This window comes from Platichthys flesus, chromosome 6 (assembly GCF_949316205.1).
Source record: "Platichthys flesus chromosome 6, fPlaFle2.1, whole genome shotgun sequence".
Taxonomy (NCBI): Eukaryota; Metazoa; Chordata; class Actinopteri; order Pleuronectiformes; family Pleuronectidae; genus Platichthys; species Platichthys flesus.
Window position 1 is genome coordinate 9,942,519 of NC_084950.1, and position 19,691 is coordinate 9,962,209.

The 19,691-nt window shown below is 43.6% G+C and overlaps 1 protein-coding gene across 3 annotated transcripts in view; it reads right to left on the reverse strand.

Annotated features, from left to right (window-relative positions):
- Nucleotides 1–19,691, reverse strand: part of LOC133954955 (membrane-associated guanylate kinase, WW and PDZ domain-containing protein 2-like) — a 69,723-nt gene that overhangs the window by 37,633 nt on the left and 12,399 nt on the right. For all 3 annotated transcript variants that reach the window (XM_062389560.1, XM_062389559.1, XM_062389561.1), the window contains exon 2: nucleotides 12,936–13,052. In XM_062389560.1, the coding sequence (XP_062245544.1) occupies nucleotides 12,936–13,052 (117 nt within the window). The remainder of the gene's footprint in view (nucleotides 1–12,935; nucleotides 13,053–19,691) is intronic.

Sequence of the window (19,691 nt, forward strand, 5' to 3'; positions counted from 1 at the left end):
GTATATAATTTTCTCAGGAATAAAATAGCATCATAATTGGAGTGTGAGCTGTAAGAGTGGTTGACGTGTGGACACACACACACACACACACACACACACACACACACACACACACACACACACACACACAGGTTAGTCATCCTATGAAGAGCTGAACTTCCAACTCCTCTCCAGAGTGTGATATCTTAATCATTAGATCTGTATTGATTGTCTGTCACCACTTCGCTCCTGCAGTGCATCCACTGAACTTTCTCTACTGTATTTACTTCACCCGTGGGAGAAGAGATGAGAGCTGAGCAACACACAAAGAGCGAGGAAGTGACATCGCACCATCCAGCACCTATAGGCCATCTATAAGGCTGCTCAGCACTGCCATACTGTGTACAGAGGGGTGTTTGTCTGCACTTTATCTCTGCCTGTCCCCTGACATGTGTGTTCAGCCAGGTGTTTGTCTTTGTGGCTTTAAAAGGCGATAAAGTGCCCACTGCCAACAGTAATCTCATCACGGAGCTGATCACAGCTCAGTGGGACACTGTGAATCCTCCACACTGCAGGTATGAGTGTGTGTGTGTTTTTTTTAAGTGTGTTCCACTGGTGTTTGTTGTACTCTGATCCAAACTCTAAACCAGTTGAATACATTAGGAGCAGTTGTAACGTTTACATAGCGGGGCTGTTTTTTCTTTTGCAATGATCCGATGCATTACAGATACATATGAAGTAACAATTAGTCTGACACGATTCACCACATGTGATGCAGTGTGAGCCAACAAGTGTTGATTATTGCACAATGCGATTCAATGTGACAAAATACAAATAACCTTCTAGATCTTACGCAGCTCAAAATATGTTTCATTATTCCATCATTTGTTTCTCTTGTACAGGAAGTCAGTGAACCAATTAACCAGTGCTTTTTATGGTTTTACAACCTCCCACATTTGACAGTTAAACAACGTACGGATCCTCAGCGCTAACGATGAGGCACATGGTGCAATGCGCCGTAACTACCGTCAATTGACAGATGTGCCGTGCTTTCGACAGGTAAGCTAACTCAGCAGCCAGCAGAAGTCACCGGTTCTATAGCAGAGTTGTCAAACTGTCCTGTGTCACTCAAAACTTCTGATTCGTGACATTTCAGTGAAACGTGCAGCTCTTCCTCCTCCGAGACAATCTCTTCGACTCGCATGAGACAGATTTGATGAATATTTGCCTCTGACAGCTGCGGCGATGAGAGACCATCCTTCATCTAAAGCCATAGATAAAGCATTGAGTGGAACAAGTACCAGTCCCTGCTTGCAAATATCAATTAGCTATTATATAAATGCAGCTTAGAAATATAGATGCATAAAGGGAAAAAGAGCTAGAAAGTAAGCAAGACTTAGAACCATCTCAGTTATAACATAATGCAGGTAGTATTAATATATTAATACAAACAAACAATGTCAAACCTCAGTAAGTAGTTTACCCCTGTATGACTAACCTAATTAGTTTCTTCAAATAAGTAGCTTAAAGTCAATCAATATTTATTTTACATAGCTGTAGGTTGTTAGTCATTTTGTCTGGCTCCTGTATAATGTAATATAAAATAAAAGAGTTGCCAATAGGAATCATTTTGACCATTTTAGGACGTATTGATTTTATTCCCTGGTATTTTATGAGGCTGCAGTTTATGTGCTTATGCACTGGATTGCATTATATCACAACAAAAAATATCTTCCCCACCCCCATTAGTTGACTCATCATCCCTCCTCTGACTCAGACTGTACAAAGATTTAACAAGGCATGTGCTCAAGAAAGACACTGAAAGGATATTTGATCGTGTTGACCACCCAGTGCTCAAAGACAATGTCTAAACAACGGCCTGTGTCAAGAAGCTTTACAGACCAGTACAATGAGACACACTCCATCAACTACATCGCACGGGAAACTTAAAAACAAATCATCTTGAAGGGGACCGTCCATTGTGTGCAGATCTACTCTGAATACCACAGCAACCCAGCCAGCCAGACGGGGCCAGTCGCCTTCCACTGGGTACAGCTATTGATCTGTAAGATCAGAGTGAAATTATTCTGCTGCCCACACCAGAGTAGGCAGAGCCTGTTGGAATACTGATGACGTGCCGATGGCCTTCTCCCACCGCTTCCTTCACTGGACACACCAGTCGAGCAGCGAGGGAGAGAGAGAGAGAGAGAGAGAGAGAGCGAGCGTCTTGGATCTGAGCTGAGAATATGGATCGATTATCTGGCCTTGAGATAGGAAGAGAGTCTGAATGTTCCTCTTTCCTTCCTTCCTTTTCACACATTTCTACTCAGAGCCATTTAACACATTACTTGTTTTTCTTCCCTGCTCTCTGCTCTTCCTCTTCCCTCAAGCAACACAACTTAATAACTGTGAAGTCGACCTTGTTATTAAAACACCGTTCCCAGAAAAATCCATTCTCTGTTCCTGCTGCCCCTGATGCTGCCTTTGTCTATCTTCATGCTATCTTTAACCATACACCAACTCCCTTTTTATTCCTTTTTCTTATCCTTGAAAACTCCGGTAGGAACCAAAACTGATTCTAAAAAGAAATTCTATCTATAATTGATGAAGCCTCGTGGAAGAAGGCTGAAATGTCTCCAGCTCAGTTCAGGGGTCATTTTTCTTTATACTTTTCGGTACATAGCCACAAAAGCTCAGATACAGAGCTTTAATAAATGAGCTGAACAAACCAGGACAAGCTGCAGGTGCTGAAATGAAGAAGTAGCAGCAGACTGCGAGCGGAGGCAGTGACTTTTCCTCTGAGCCAAAACCAAGGCTGATGTCGATTATTGATTGAACGTCGTGCTCTCGCTAACAAAGGATAAAGTCGGCTGTGAACCGAAATGGTCTTTGCATTACAATCGCCCTGTGTAGCCAAACCTCTCAGAGGTGACGCTGCGAGTATGGGTATGAGCGCCACAGAGATTTATGGCTTAAATGACTTAAAGCTATAATAGCATAGTAAAGCTTCAGAGCTGCCACTTTAGGGGGTGAAGAGCTTCTCCAGCTCGAACCAATGGCGGCCAAGCGCCACAGAATATTTTAACATTAGTGGAAGTGCAGGAGAGAGAGAGAGAGAGAGTGAGAGAGAGAAAAGAGAGATTACGTAGAAACATAACAAGGAAAGTCCATTTGGCACTAAAGCCAAAATAGCTTAGATACTGAAATAACTCAGACGATAAGAGGACAAATACCTTTGCTGAATAATAGAGTGGCAGAAGAGTGGCAAGGAGAAAAAACAAACAGTAAAAGAGAGAGAGAGCGAGCGAGAGAGAGAGAGAGAGAGAGAGAGAGAGAGAGAGAGAGAGAGAGAAGGAGTGATTGGTTAGCCTCGCTGTGCATCCACTGCAGCTTGCAACAGAGCTGGATACCGGGCACGTGTACGCATACACATGTTTGTGTAATGAGACAGGGAATCACCAAGAGGGAGCAGCGGAGCGGGGGGGGGGACTCTGAGCTAAAAATAGCCTATCGATGGACTGATTATCATAATAAAGGATGGGGGAAGGTGGTCAATTACAATCTCAGTTTGAGTTTGTGTAGGAACGCTGTGATGGGGGGGGGGGGGGGGGGGGGGTGCTTTTAGGTATGATTGTGTCCTCCAAAGTTCGGAGACAAATTGCTGGAGCAAGAAAAAACTCCTGCAGCTTTTGCAACCGAGCGGTAACTGGACAGAGCAACACACCTAGACTGGACACACATGGTCCCACCTGAGCCTCCAGCTCTTCATCACACTGGCACAGACATGCGTCGTGTTTGTCTCTCCAACCCGTCGTGGTTTCAGCACATCATCCTTCAGAGCCATCAGGCTGCTGTGGGAGTTGGAGGGATTTGTTACCGGGAGCCAGGTAACACCAAATCCAACGGTAACTAAAACATAATCTGCAAAAGGTGAACAGGCGTGATGCTCCTTCACATTAATCCACCCGGGGATTATTGTGAGAGTGTGAAAGAGAGGATTCAAACATGCAGGTACCGGGGCGTTAGCTCACCTCTCCTCTGAGCTCAATGCATCTCCAACCTCACCTGATAGTGCTGCATGAGTCTAATGCCAACCCTTTCATTTAAATTGAAACATGTTGCTCATGTTACAATCCCAAAGGTTCTAACTATTTTCCATATTTTCTAAAAACTGTGTGTAAAACGATGCATTTGAAAAAATTGTTTACCCATGAAAAATCGATCCATGTGGGAATATAAAGGCAACATTGGATTTTGAGATAGAGCCCTGCAACCACACTAAATGAAAAAATACAGAGATGCTGTCCTTAAAAAAACTTAACGTGTTTACCCAGAATCCTTTTCAGCAAGCACGGCAACACGGCAGCATGAGCGCACGGAGGATTGTGAAGCCTGTTGTTTCCAGCACAATACCCACATGTCGTACACTGCCGCTTTCTTATTCACTTACTGTCTCCTTCTCGCATCTGTCTATCCGTCCATCTGTCTTACTCTCTTGTCTTCTCGAATTGCCTTCCAACATTAGTCCTTCTCTTTCGCTCACTCCACTCATTTCCAATTTACCTCATCGCCTCTTCCATCCATTTGTTTGCCTACCGGTAGCCTCTGTATCCCCATTACTCTCTCTGTCTTTTTCTAATCCGCTCCCTCTTCCCCTCGTTATCCTGCTCTTTCCTTTTGTCTCTCCGTCAAGCTCTGTCTCTCGCTTTGGTCTCATCCACTGTCACTGTTCTCACCCCCCCCCCCCCCCCCCCCCCCTCGACTTTTCCTTCTTCCCCGGCTGGCAGATGTGACGTGTGACAGCAGGTCTATAGGAGAGGTTTGATTGAGCACGCACACACACACACACACACAAAGACACACATCCTTATTTACACTACAAAGCCGACGCAACATAGCAACAGTCTGACAGGAGCGTCTGCTGCCACGACAACACGTCAGTGCCTGGCAACACAGCTTTTGCCATGGCAACAAGCCGCAACATCTACATTTGCTTTTCTACAGAAACAATATTTATGTCACATATGTGACACGGTGCCATTGTGCACACACAGCCGTTTTTGCTTGTTGCATTCACTGAGGTGCTCAGCTCAAGCCTCTCGGCTCTGCTGAGCTGCAGGTCTGTGTCTCGCACTTCATCAATCAATTACCGTCACAGCCGGGCCGCTGAGAGCTCACACCTGGTTACCTGAGAGTCATTCAGCTGGTGTGTTTAAGCGGCCGGGCTAAACTCAGGACAGCAGCCGCCAGTTGGGGGGACTGAGGGACCTGGACGTCGGCCTCTCCGGGGTGAATCCCTGGTTGGGGCTGGAAGGAGCTCTGCCCCCACAGATTCAGTCTATTAGCAGTCGGCAGTGAAATAGTGTGTGTGGGACGGAGGAGAGATTGGACTACTCGCTCGGTTACAGACACATCCAGTGGGATAGTTAAAAGACAGATTGCGGCGGTACGGTGGTTGGCAACAATGCATCACAGCAGGAGGTTTTTGGATTATATGGGTTAATCCGGTTAATCTGGATTCTGCTAATTGGCTCTCGCTACCATCCCCTGCAACCCTCAAGGATAGTGGATGAGTGGATGTTGTACCTGCCTACAAAAGTAGTTACAACAAGAACCAATAATAAGCTTTAAAAGCTAATAGAGCTGAGGTGACATCTGGTCAATGTTTATATACAAAGCTTGTATCTAGTTGTTGTATAGCCTGTGAAATGCAAGGGTCAATTAATTGATATTTGATTGGTTTAGTTCGGAAGCTTCATACAAGAGGACAGCCAGGATCTGTCCAAAGAAAACTAAATCTGCCCTGGAGACATTGGCAGGTAGATTTTCTCCCGTTTTTCCTTATGATTCCTGACCAGAGCTCCATATTTACTGTTGTATATTTACATTTTTACTGTAAGAGTGGAATTAATCTTCTCATCTGACTCCAGATAAGAAGGGAAATTATGGTATTTCCCCAAAACGTCAAACTGTTTCCTTGGCATCTATCAATCATCAGCCTATCACAGGTACAGAATGAATCCTGTCTGTTACCCTGAGCACCAGAGACAAGTAGTCATTACTCATTCTTTAATCAAGTGCTTGATTGATGAGGCGATAGACAGGGAAATAATCAGTGACAGTTCTAAAAATCAGTTGGAATAATTTCAGTCATTTATCAACAAAACATTTTGAGCGTATTATCTTGTCTGTGCAGGAGGGGTTTTGAAAATAGGGGGGAAAAGTATCGACAAAAAACAATGGGAATTTCTATTGCCATTGGAAATAATCATTTCACTCCGACTTTGTTTAAATTGAAATTATGTTTTTGTTAATTATTTTACTCTGTAAGACATTGTTATTGCACAGCTGTCTGGGTGGAGACAGTAGCATGCACCTGAGAATTTGAGATTATCTTTTTTAATGAAAAGAGGATTTTTGTAGAAATCTGCAAAGTAATGAACTGAGCTCGGACAAATGCAATCTGGTGTCAGCCTGAAAAATGTTATGTGGTAAAAAAAATTTTAAACTCTACCAGACTACACTTAAATTGAACTCTATTGAAAAGGCCCATCTCACTATTTCTGTTGAATATATCTTCTATATTAACAGTGAGGTCGGCATGGCATATCTGTATATGTATTCATTTATGTTTGGACATTTTGGACACACCACTCAAAATTCAAATGGATTTCTGTGTACATGAGCTTGTCATGACAACCTGCTTTTGTAAAGACGGACCTTTCAACGGCCCGAGCAAAGGAAAGAAAACTAAAGAAAGAAGGAAATGTTAATTTTCGTCAAAAAAGGACCTGTACCTTTTCAAGAGATATTCCTCATAAGATGATCTGTCAGGTTCGCTAGCAGCTGCAAAGACATCTGTGTGTCCCAGTGAATGGCGTCTGGTGGAGCTGGTGTCTGGGTGACATTGAAAAATTACACTTGTTCTGAGGTGTTTCCTCTGGTGATGTAAATCAGCCCTGATAGGCTGAAAAGCACCTTTATTAGTCTGCAGGGCTGACTGACACAAGACGACAAGGCGCCTCTTGATGATTCACACGCACTGTGCTGGTACCCGGTGTGTGCGATGGTATGCACTGCAGTGTGTGTTTATGTGTTTGTGGAGGGGTTAAGGCTGACCGGAGCAACTAGTCAAAGCTCACTGAGGTGTCTGTGCTGTGTTATGTGCAGTGAGCGCAGACACCTCAGTGAGCTTGGAGACGATGGATGAGGAGGGTGAGGTGATGAAGAGGTAAAACTACAGACAGTAGCACAAGTATTGTAAGCATCACAAAAAACTCATTAAGTGATTTGCTGCTGAGTGAGAGGATTGAGCTGAGCAGCGCAAAAGAGACAGCACCTGTCCAGAGCTTAGAACGTCGAGCACTTTGCAAACATCACCAATTCATTAAGCATGTTTAATATTAGCTATTTTCATTTAATAACATTCACATCATTCCCTCACAGCTTCTTTCATCTTTGGAACAACCTTAATCCAGTGTGCCACTCAAACTGCAGGGAGCACAGAACCACATCAAAGCGTGTCAGCCAGCCCTTTAACAAGAGCAAGCCAGCAGGCAAATCACCCCGTTAAGGAGAAGGTCCCTAGGGGATAAGGTCTCTCACACACACACACACACACACAAACACACACACACACACACACACACACACACACACACACACACACAGATGCAAGGACACACAACCACGACAAAGAGGGGTCTGTTACATTCCCGTTATTATGTTATTATCAGTTCAAACTATTAAATCTTAAGACACAAACAGAATAATCAATGGATGTAAATCCATACATTGTTCATGTGCGCACACACACACACAGTCTATAAAACTCAATCTACCACTGAAACAGACACAAGAAATTAATTTTATCTTTATCGCCTCTTCAAACTTCACTATTACCACGATGACAAACATCCTGAAATAACCATCATCACTCGTCTTCCTCACCGTTTGCCTTATCACCATTAGACACAGAACCAAATTAGAGTTAAGACTCCCTCACATTCACGTGTGCACCTCTCAAGAAGATTACTCACTTTGCAAACTCTCAACAGAATTCATACTAAAATCAATGTGTTCCAACAAAACGCCCCAAAACTCAACCTATATTTTGGTTCAATTTCAGAACAAAATTTTGGCTGCAACAATCACATATTTTTCTTCAGCCAAACAAATGGAAAAAATAGATCAGATGGAGGTGGGAGAGTTTGGTGACTACACGCTGGGACAGATTCCTCAAAGCATCACAGAGGAACAGACTCAAGGTTCCTATCAAGAAGCAGTTTTTGTCCCTTTGTATTTATGGTGCCACAAAATGATCCAAAAACAGTGACAAAGTAAGAATTACACAATAACAATGGTAAAACTAATTAAATGTGTTTTAAACTTATAATAAAATAATCAGGCATGTCAGCAATGGAGGCAGTGTTTTGAAGCGTGTAGTGTGTGGTAGGTGCAGAGAGCAGAAAGTCCACAAATGCTCAGATCAGTCCTTTCCCTTCTGCTCATTGGTTCCTGAACCAGGAAGCTAAACAAGTCATTTGAGCAGCAGGTAGAGATGGAAACATGTCACAATAGTAAATTATTTATAAAAAAACCTGGTTTGTACAATATCAATAGCATAATGAATTTACCATGATTAAAAACTGTTATAAAATAACATTATAAAAGTTTGAAACAGCGTATCTTGGTAAAAAGATGACGTGATGTTTACCAACAAATACACTCACTACTTAAATGTTTTAACTATTAAATTAAATAAAACTCATTATTTGAAGTAAAGTCCAGTCACCAGCAGCACCAACACCCTCCAAACTTATTCGCTTCATATCTTAACAAATAAAATTCCAGTGAAACGTTTGAAATACAAAGCACAATGAAGCTATAAAGACAACCTGTCATTTGCAGATTGACCAGTCACAGCGGATCTAGATGAAAATCTTCTCGGGTGTTAAGGGACTTTATTTCTTTTCACTATCAATAAAAAATGGGAAATAATTTTGTGGAAGACTGACCCAACAGGAAATTGAGTTATAAACTACACATCGAGAAGGAAGAGAGATTGGCTGCTAGAAAAAGATTACATACACACACACACACAGAGTGATGCTGGCTGGGAAAAAAACTAAATGGAATATACATGAGCCTTTAAACTATTTATTATATCAATATATTTTTTGTACTGAATGTGTTTTCCATTTGCACTGTCATATACTGAGTGTGCGCTGCTCTTTATGTAATGCAAAGATGGTTGAACAATACAGTAGTCTTTTAAACATAAAACGTGATTTACCATATGTCCATACATTTCAGTAAGTAACACTACCTGTGGAGGTTTATGTTTTGTTGAGAATAAAGCTTGCTACATGCTTGATACTTATATGTTTACATTATTCAAGTCTTTTTTTAGGTGCAGAGAGCAGTATAAAGTATTTTTTCCAGGAAAGTGTTTGATACAAAGGCATAAATCCTGTATACACTGGAGTTTACATTAACATGTCCTGCACGCGACAGGATTAAGGTTTCAACTTCCATATAATTCCTCACGTACATCTTCTTCATCAGTATCAGCAGGGGCCATCAGCCCGATCGCCATCACCAGCCTCAACATCCTGGCCTTGTTCCTCCACAGCTTTTTTATCTTCTCCTCCTCTGAAGTCTCCAGTGGAGGATTCCCTGCCAGAGGCTGCGAAGCTGCGGGACAGCATGCGTCCAGAGTCGCGGATGTGAAGTGACAGAAGCGGCATGTACACTATTTATAGTGTACATCTGAGTAGAGAAACGTGCTGCTCACTGTTGAAGCTATTTATAGAGCCTTTTACTGAGGCCTCTGAGTAGAATGGAGAAGAGGAGATGGTTCTCTGGGGAATGACTTACGAGGCTCCCTCACATCTTCTTCTACCCCCATTCAGTGCACGTCCGTCCTTGGACTCACGCGCCTCTGCTCAGCTCATCCCTCCATCCTCTTCCCATCCTCTCACGTTGACTCTCGGCTTCTCAATTTTGCTCCTCTGTCCGCTCTCTTCTTCCCTCCACACCTCTCCCCTGCTGATCTCCTCCTCCTTACCACCTCTCTTCCTCCATTTTCCCCCACCTTCTTTGAAAGGCTCTTTGCTCATGTCCGCGTTCATCATCTCCCCTCTCTGTTTTCTATACCCGCTCCTCTCCGTTTCTCCCATATATTTTCCTGATGTCCTCACTTCTTCGGCCTCGTTTTACTGCCGTACACTCATTTCAAACAGCCCCTCACACTATGCAGACAGTAAACCACCTACAACTCTTCTCCAGGTTCCTCAACAGCAAGTGCTCCTGCAGAGGCTCAGACTCATTTTCTGAAGTGGTCAAGTGATCCGTGTAAATGAATTGAAACAGTGCCACACGTTTCTACTGAGAAGTATATTAGACTATCAGAAACAACTGCATCCAACGTTTCAATCTGAAAACTGAGATTGATCGCCCATTTCCCCCCAAGTTCTCACTTCCTCCGCCTTTTAGTTTTCCTCTGCTCGACATTTTGTGAAACCACTGATCAACTCTTGCACAAGCTCTTATTTATATCAACCTGTGAGTGAGTGTTGCTCCCTTATATAGTGAAAGTATGTGTCTATATGAATGTTCTTTAGGTGGAAGTCGTGTTAGCATTTGGCCTGTGTATGTGTTGAAGTGTGAACGCATGTGGAAAACAAACCGGCAAACAAGTAAACACACAGATTAAACACAGCCGAGAGCCTGCAGGCAACGATGTGAAAAAGGTTATTACTATCAGGCGTAAAATTATCACATTGAATTCACTACATTTTTGGGGGGGAGAATAGCAAGACCTTGAGCCGAATGATGTAACAGGATGCAGGAGTTGATGTCAGCATGTGAGCCTTCTAGCTGTATGAACACACACTCTCACACACCTCCTCCCACGTCCTTCAGTGTGACAGCATGTTGTGATGCAGAGTGGCGTCTGCTTGTCAAGCTGACAGACTCGCACTGACAGCACGGTCAGACCGCTGCAGACACGGGAGGAAAAAACACTAATTTTATACCGCTCCGAGCCACAACAACAAACTGCCTGCCAGGCACGAGCAGCGCGGCGCTCAGGACCATCGTCCATGATCTCTAACTGTCTGATGCTGTGTCACTCTTAAGGTTGAGCCAACGCCGGCTCCTGTGCATCTGCAAATGTATATGAAACATCCTCGTGTGCAGATGACCCGCTGACCCAAGACGAATTAAAGCAGGTCAGTGAAATTCTGTAATATCAAAAAATGTATTTAAATAAATTCAAATATTCAGCCTATGATTCAAAGCTGCAATGCAGGGGGTCTGTGAGTTAGAATTTCTCTAATCAGTCATTCCACTGCATCAGCTTTGTTAAGTGATAGCCAGTTAATTATGGGGATGTCATTACCACTCACACATCACACAGAATAACCATCTTTCTGTTCTCACAAAAGGGCTGGAAGTGATTTAAAAGATGGCGAAGAAACTATGGTTCCTGCTTCCAAAAGGGGCCTGAGCCGTCCTTCGGCCTCGACAGGGCTGAAGTGTGCGAGGACCTGCAGTGTTGAACCCCAGCCAGTCCCCATCACCTCAGCTGTCACCCTGTCAGTCCACTTTCGCTGCACTATTACACAGCCAACAGGCTGAGAGAGGTAGAAAAGGAGAGGGAAGCAGGGTGGGCTATCTGGAGGTAAAACTGAGAGGCAGAGAGAATTTGACAGAGGGAGGCGGTGACCAAAAGCAATCAGAGAGGGAAAGAAGGAGGGAGATGCAGGGGGAACATGAGGGAGAGCAAAGCATGAAAGCAAAGAGATAAAGGGGAGGGAGGGAGGGCGGGAGGGAGGGGAAGAGAGGAAAAAGAGGGAGAGAGAGGCTCAGGGACTGTGCAGCTGTGGAAGTGAATTAAACAATCACTTCTGTGTCAGCAGCTCAACACACCGTCAGAGGTCTTCCAGTAGAGTCGAAGTGCTCGGCCGACGCAAAAACTATCAATGACGTCAGGAGGTGGCTCGGTTTTCTAATGATTCTGTATCCGAATCTGTCTGTTGACAAACAAACAAACGGCCGGCTCGTTTACCTTTACCCAGACAACACAGCCGAGGTTATTAGACAGGATCCTGAAACGTCAAATCAGAGAGCACTGATCCACATGCTGCATGAAAGTAGTCACATCTGTAGTCTGCAGAGTCGAGCATCACAGTGGCTCCAGTCTCCAGAGAAGCGTTTTCACGAGCCGCTCTGTGTATTGACAGCAGGCGGAGCTGCCGGGGACGACGTCCCCTCCATGTTAATCGCAGCAATGACATCGTTCATCGGCATCATGACAACAGGTTAATTGATCGCACAACACACAATCCACATCTACATGCAACAGACAGGAATGACGTGTCTGTTGGAGGCTTTGTGTGTCCAGCTTGTCCAGTTACTCACATACAGACAAAAACAACCTTCTTCCTAATGTCCGATAGACTAACCTGGGGTTATCGTTGTGCACCAATCAAAACCCGCTATCTGTTTTAATGGTTAACAATGCTGATCGGTGTGTATCTGCGTGTGTGTTGTGCATGTCGAGCGTGTGCTGAAGGGGGGGAGGGCGTCACGGCAACGCAAGCCTCGAGACAAGAGGGTGGTTGCCGTGGAAACCTCAGGCTGAGAGCTCGGCAGCCGGACGATGGAGGGAGAAGAAGGAGCGATAGACGGAGAAAGAGCATGTGTGATGAAGACATACGAGAGCAATGTCCCCAGGGTGAGGAGGAAAAAAACGAATACAGAAAAAGAGAAGGAAAATAGAGGAGGGAGGGGAAAGCGATATCTTTAAAAAAAAAAAAGAGATAAAGACAATGAAAAACTACACACACACACAGAGACAGAGGGAGAGGAGGAAAAGATAGGACAGGCATGAAGGAGGGATGGAGACCAGAAGGAAGGGGAGAGCAGAAACAGAACCATGGTGCACTCACAGGGAACGGTGCGGAGGTAGAGGTTGTCTCTGATGATCTGCTGGTGGTCGTGGTCCACTGAGCCCTTGGAGAAGCGCAGGTTGAGGTAGTGCCGCAAATCCTTGTCAACCACTCCCCCTGGACACAATGACAGGAAGAGAGATGTTACAGCTTGCTCTCATTGCGTTGGAAGGATCTCCAAACATATCACCGGTATTATTGGATCAAGATCTTGAGCACTGTTCATTCGTAGATAATTAATGATGCCTGTATTGGAACCAACCAGAAGATGCACTCAAACCCACAGAGCTTATAATTGTAGTGTCTCACAACGAAATAGCCATTCAGAAGGAATCAAGATTTCCTTCATCCTACCCTCAATATTTTTCTCAACACGTGCAAACTTTGTCTAGCTTCAACAAACCTGATACAGAATGAATTATATTAGAAACCAGCAGGTGTTGAAGGCTAAACCTGAAGATGATTTTGCAAAAAATCTTAAGGAATAACAGGTGAAAATGAATGTACAGAAAAAAATGTATTCTGTGTTTCAATATGATGTTAAAATGGTTTAAACACGTTGAAAGCTCTCACTGATTTTCACACCAAAGTCAAACAGCAACAGTGATTATACACACTGACATTAATACACACACACACACACACACACACACACACACTCTCACACACACACACACACATACACGCACATATCATGGTAATTGTGTAAACCTTGGGGCTAAATGTGCGGTGTCAGCAGGTTGGGTGACAAAGGGCTACAGAGGACAGAAGCTCACACCACTTCGTCTCTGCCGCTCGGTCTCTGTGGCTGTAGAAGATGTCTACCTTCTCGTTTGAGTCATTTACCTGAAACACGAGTGTGAGAAACTTAAGTGCAGGCAGAAGCCAAAGAAACAGCGGGCCAACGTATCTGTGCTGCACACACACACTGTAGGATAATGGCCATGAATAGTTTCTCCTCCCTTCATTCCAAATCAAAGAAGCGAAGGAGGATGAGAGGAGGAGGAGAAGTTGTTCTCCACACAACGCTCAGTTTGCAAGACTATCACATCCGACAGCGGGGGGGGGAATGAGAATGAGGTTATAAGCCATGCATTTACAAATGATAAACATGTCTTCGAAACTCATGCATACTCTATGTGACCTCCTGCCAAACTAATTTGACAGTGATGGGCCTACACATAGAGATGAATGCAGCGGTGACTTGTCAAAGGAAACATTCAGCATACACAGTGAGAGAGAAGATTCTTTACATCCACTCTCACTGCACCGGCTGTGAGAATACATGCATGTATGACTGTGTCTGACTGTTGACTGTGGCTCTGTAATAATTCATCTTTTTGGAATAACATCTTATGTAAAACTGACACCATTTTAGCGAAGGCTGTGAATTGCTTCACAGAGGAGAGGAGAGGAGAGGAGAGGAGAGGAGAGGAGAGGAGAGGAGAGGAGAGGAGAGGAGAGGAGAGGAGAGGAGAGGAGAGGAGAGGAGAGGAGGAGAGGGACATAAAACAAAGGAAGATAGGGAGAGATCTTGATTAGGAATATTAGGACTGCCGCAGTTTTCAGAGGGCTAAACATCAGACATTTGACATGCACAGACACCAACACGCATATATGTGCATGCACACCAACACACACACAAAGACATGGACAGAGGGATGAGATGGAGATGGAGAGACAGACACCGTCAAGAGGAAAGCAGTGCACCTCATCAGCAGCTACCACAGATGTTGAGAAAAGCCGTCCTCTCTCCACAGGTATACATCCACAGACAGCCTGTCCTCTCAGGCGTCCTCTAGCCTTGCAAACAACCGCTGCACATCTTCCGCCGCCTTGGTGAAACCTCCCTGTCGTTCCCTCCTGCCTCCGCTTCTCAGCCGCTGCTCCAGCACAGGCAGCACACGGCCACAGCCAATTTTAATCCCAGAGAGGAGGATGAGGGGGAAGGGAGATGGTGAGAGACGCAGAGAGATGGAGAGAGACGACGACCATCGGGAGAAAAGAGAGGAGGAGGAGGAGGAGATGTGCCAGTGGGATGCCGGGCTACATCAACCTGCATGTGGCTCGGCGAGGCAGCTTCCACAGTCTTGCAGCAGCCCCTATCTGCTGCTGCAGTTATTGCACTGGAGATTGTGTGTGTGTGTGTTTTTGTGTCTGTGCAATTTGTATGTGTGTTTGACTGAGATTGAGAGAGAGAAACATGCAGTGCACAGGAAATAAATATTCATGTGTGTGAAAGCCTTTGTAGATGTGTGTCTGTCTTTCTGTGTGTGTGTGTGTGTGAATTCACCCAGATGCTCCCTGTCATTCCTCAAATACTCGGTGTGTCGCCCACCAGATGCTCTCCCTGTTTGACCTTGTGTGAACGTCACCAACTAGAGAGAAAATACTGAGAAACGCAGAGGCAGCAGATGTCACACTGAGGTTACACACTCGTACGCACACGTGGGCCTGATGAGCTCACAGCTGCAGATGCCAGTGACGATGCCTTGAGCGCCGTCTTGGGCAGGGTTCGGTCTAAATACACGGCATAAACAAACACCAACTCACGATATGAGCACTTAGCTAAAGGGCTCAATTGAGTGTGAAGGAGGATATAGCTAAATATATCTAAAAGGAGCTTTATTGGTGTAATGGTCCAATTGAGCAAATTTAGCGTGCTCAGAGTCAAACCCGACTCTGTAAACATCACAGTCAGCTTATTTTGTGACTGGCTGCTCCGGCAGATCAGGAACAACAATTTGGAAGAAGACAGTTTTATAGATTTTTCCCAAAAATTGTGGTTAGACCAAGGGGAAAACTATGACAGCCGCGATCCGTCACAAACTCATCAAGGCAAACAGCAATCATGGCAGCGACTGCTCAGCGGTGCATTGCATATGAAGACAGGTCCATGCAGGTCACATAGTCTCCTGCCCATCAACCGGTCCAATCGTGTAGTGACATTTCAACAAGGTGGCCCATTGAAGCTGTCAGCACCCCATTCCGTCCTGCAGCTCACTACCTGCAGTAACTGTCTCCTCCGGCAGCCGCCACCTTATTAATCAACACACCACGAATGCACAGCGGCTCTCTGTGGACGTGTCCTCTGAATTTATACGTTCAATATCTTGCAGGATGTGTTTCCTCTGTTACTGCTGGAGAACGTAAGTCTTCAAAATGTAAAAACAACTATGCAGTGAAAGGTTCTGCGCGATGAGAGGGAGCATTAAGACACACCCGGTTAGTATGTTTAACCTTGTAAAGCTTTTCGTTTCCAGATAGAGGCAAACACGACATGCCTTTGTTGCTTAGCAACACAAAAAAAAGCTGATTTGTTTACACAGCTGTTGATTTACCAAACAAACCAGCACTGTACTGGGAGCAACACCGGTTATTTGTTTCTCAGTATATCAATAATCCTAAACATCTAATTTCAATGATTTGATGGAATCCACTAGGGAGATAGTCTACGATAAAGTGCACTTCAAATATCAATAAACTCATCATAGAAAAATTCATACAAATCTAAATCAATAACAAATCATCTAACGATTGGGCCATTTATACAGTAGACTGTTTGTAAAGAGGGACTGACTCATGATTGGTTGAGTGCAGGTATTAGAAGGACATTGGAACCACGGCTCCATCCCATCCTGAGCTGCACAGACTCCAAATGATGGCACAGGCAGTGTTCGTTATGTTTTTTGCTTAATCATGGGGAATGAGGAAGTGGAGATCTGTCGTCCTTCTTTATAAACAGTCTATGGTTTATGCTCTCAGTTGATGAGATACAGGAGAGCTGGAAGACTGGGGAGAGAAAAAGGAAAAACATGACATGCAATTGGACGGCATGGAATAGAGAGAAATTGACGTTTACGTGACATGCATCACTGCCCCTATGATCTGTGAGCGGAGTGTTAATTGTTATTTTTGCTCTACAGAACAATGTTGAACAGAAAGGAAGGAGATATATTAATACAAGACTTATAAACAAAAGACATTTCAAATGAGAGCACAGCGGAAAATATATAAACCAGTCCATCCTAAACAATAGATATTACTGCAGTTTTACAATTTATAATCTGTGAGCAGGTCTAATTGGTCAGCTAGTATTTTTGTTTATGACAAACACTATGAAGGTATAATTTGAGACACCCAATAGTGAATAAATCTAAAGCATAGTTTGACATGTAACAGACGTCTGTATAAACAAGCTGCTGTTCTCCCACTTAATGGTGTAAATACCACAAAAGCCAGACCCAGAGCCCACAGGCTTGTTCTGGTATTTACAACACTTCAGTAAAGAGCCTGCAGTTGACTTCAATTATCACTGTGAACAAGAAGAAGCAGATTTGACATCAACTCAATCACTGTTGCTGCTGATGTGGTTTATTGACTCTCTCTGAGCAGCTAGACCAACAGAGCTTCCACTCTCACAGAGGACTTTGATTTTCTCCTCATTAAACAGGGAGAAATTTGGGATTAACGTCTCTTTCAAATGTATTTTACACCATACAAACGTTTTCTGTGACACATTGACCACATAATAGAGGGAAATCCCTTCAGCTCGTACCTTATTTTGAATATTAGAGACGACAACAACTTGATTTGCTTAATTTTTATGTTTATATTTGCGGCTGTATCGACGAATGGGTCATAAATCAGTATCACTTCAGCTCGGTGGGCAGTTTTTAATCAAAATGAATCTGACCTGCACAAATGGACATAGTGTGGGAACTCCCATTGACCAAACCTAAACCGAAATATAAAAATGTAATATACATTTTAATTCAAGACTACATCCATACTAATGGCTTTATAAAAGGAGGATCAAAGTTCTTCCAAATTTTTTTGTTTCCTTGTTTAAATGATAAAAACTTTAACATGGTGTTGTTCAACTTTCCATCTTTCCCGGCACATTTATCTGGGGGAACATTACGGCACAGGAGGATTAAAGCTGTGAGACAGCAGGCCTGATAATGATACAACTCTTCTCCAGGAGGTTAATCCTGCCCTCAACACCCTCAGCAGGTCAAGATCACACTCCACGTCTAACCTGAGGCTGAGGTAACCAGCACGCACATTACAAGCTCAGACAAAGACTGGGAAGTCAGATATTCAACACAGCGACACAGAGCTCAAGCTAATTCCATTTCTCTTTTCCTACTGTTACTGTTACTTGTTGAATTCCACTGGCAGACACGATGTTGAATTGGACCAATCACGATATATATACAATATTTGGGCTGCAGGCTGAATAAGTCCGACAATTGTTTCAGATGTTTGACTTGATCTGCTGTTTTCTCATATTGTTATATTCTTATTATCGCTAATCATTGCTTGTTTACATTTTATAGTGTTATTGTTTCAAATTTTAATTATGATAAAGTGAAAACTGTCCCGCATCAACCAAAGTTAGCAGCAGCCTCCCAGAGGCAGAATACTCACAACACAACCAAAAGCAGGAACCCGGCTGGATTATATTTTAGCTCCTTTTCCAACATCTGGCTTCAATAACTTTGATAATGGTACAAATTGAACAAGAAGTTAGCTTCGTCTCATTTTGTGTCCCTGTTAAACACTTTTGTCATCTGTCAAATCAAGTCAGATTCATTTAAATAGCACATTTAAAACAACAGGTGTTGAGCCAAAGTGTGTTACAAACATGGCAAAGGAAAAACAACACACTTATGAATAAAAAGAAGGCTTTTGAAAACTTGGAACTTGCACAATTTTTCTGTTTATCATGTGTATTTGCAATGTTCTGTAGTTCGTATTGCTGCATGTTCTTGCAGCAGATGTGTTTTCAAAGGGATGAAGATGTTTTTTAAGGTGGTTTGTGTTTTCTTGATTTTGGTTGTTGAGCTCTCAGGGCCACTATACGATGTGGACTTCAGAAATTGGGGGGAAATGGTTTATGTTCATGGTTTATCTGTTTAACTTGCTAATAACTTGTCTGTAATTTAATCTGGAGCTCGCTTGAGGGAGGAGCAGTTAGGTGTAGAGACCAACTGGAGCCATTCTGCTGGATTGGGGAGGCATAATTAGGTCAGACAGGCCCCTCTCTTCCAGGAGGCCGAGAGTGAAGGGAAGCAAATTGATTTTTTAAATCTCTCTCCTCACAAAGTTTTACCGTTCTACTCTTGAGTGCAAACAACCTTGTAGTCATGCTTTAGGGACAGATGCCTGCATGCAAACTCTGACTCATACTGCACATGAACAAACACACACACGACGCCAAGTGTTAACAGATACATGCAAAACAAAACCTCATAATTACAGAGGAGAACAGTGAGACATAAACCTAGAGCAGAGTCAAGTCAAAGTGGAGGGACGTTGCAGCAATTCTCCAAATCTGACCTCAGTTTAATTTCACGATTTTCTTTTTGAGGTGAGGTCGACCAAATGTTTCCACACTGATGTAATAACTCCATCGTGATTGGTCCAAGAGAGTTATGTATAACATGCAATTGAATAAAAACATGAACCAGCACAAGGAGAAGACCACGGCGAAGGGGAAAAGGGAGCCACAAACAGTTCCTTCGTCCTGTACCCAGAAACAAGATGGTGGACATTTGTCTCACAGGTCTCAGAGAGTTTCAGGATCCTTACACCCCTGCACTCAAAACTTTCAAGTTCAAAAACACACCTCCGATGTAACTTTTCTGCACACGATTCTTTGTCTTCTGTTGTTGACACACACACACACACACACACACACACATAAACAATCCCTCCTATCCTCTTGCTAAAGCACAGATACACTAGATA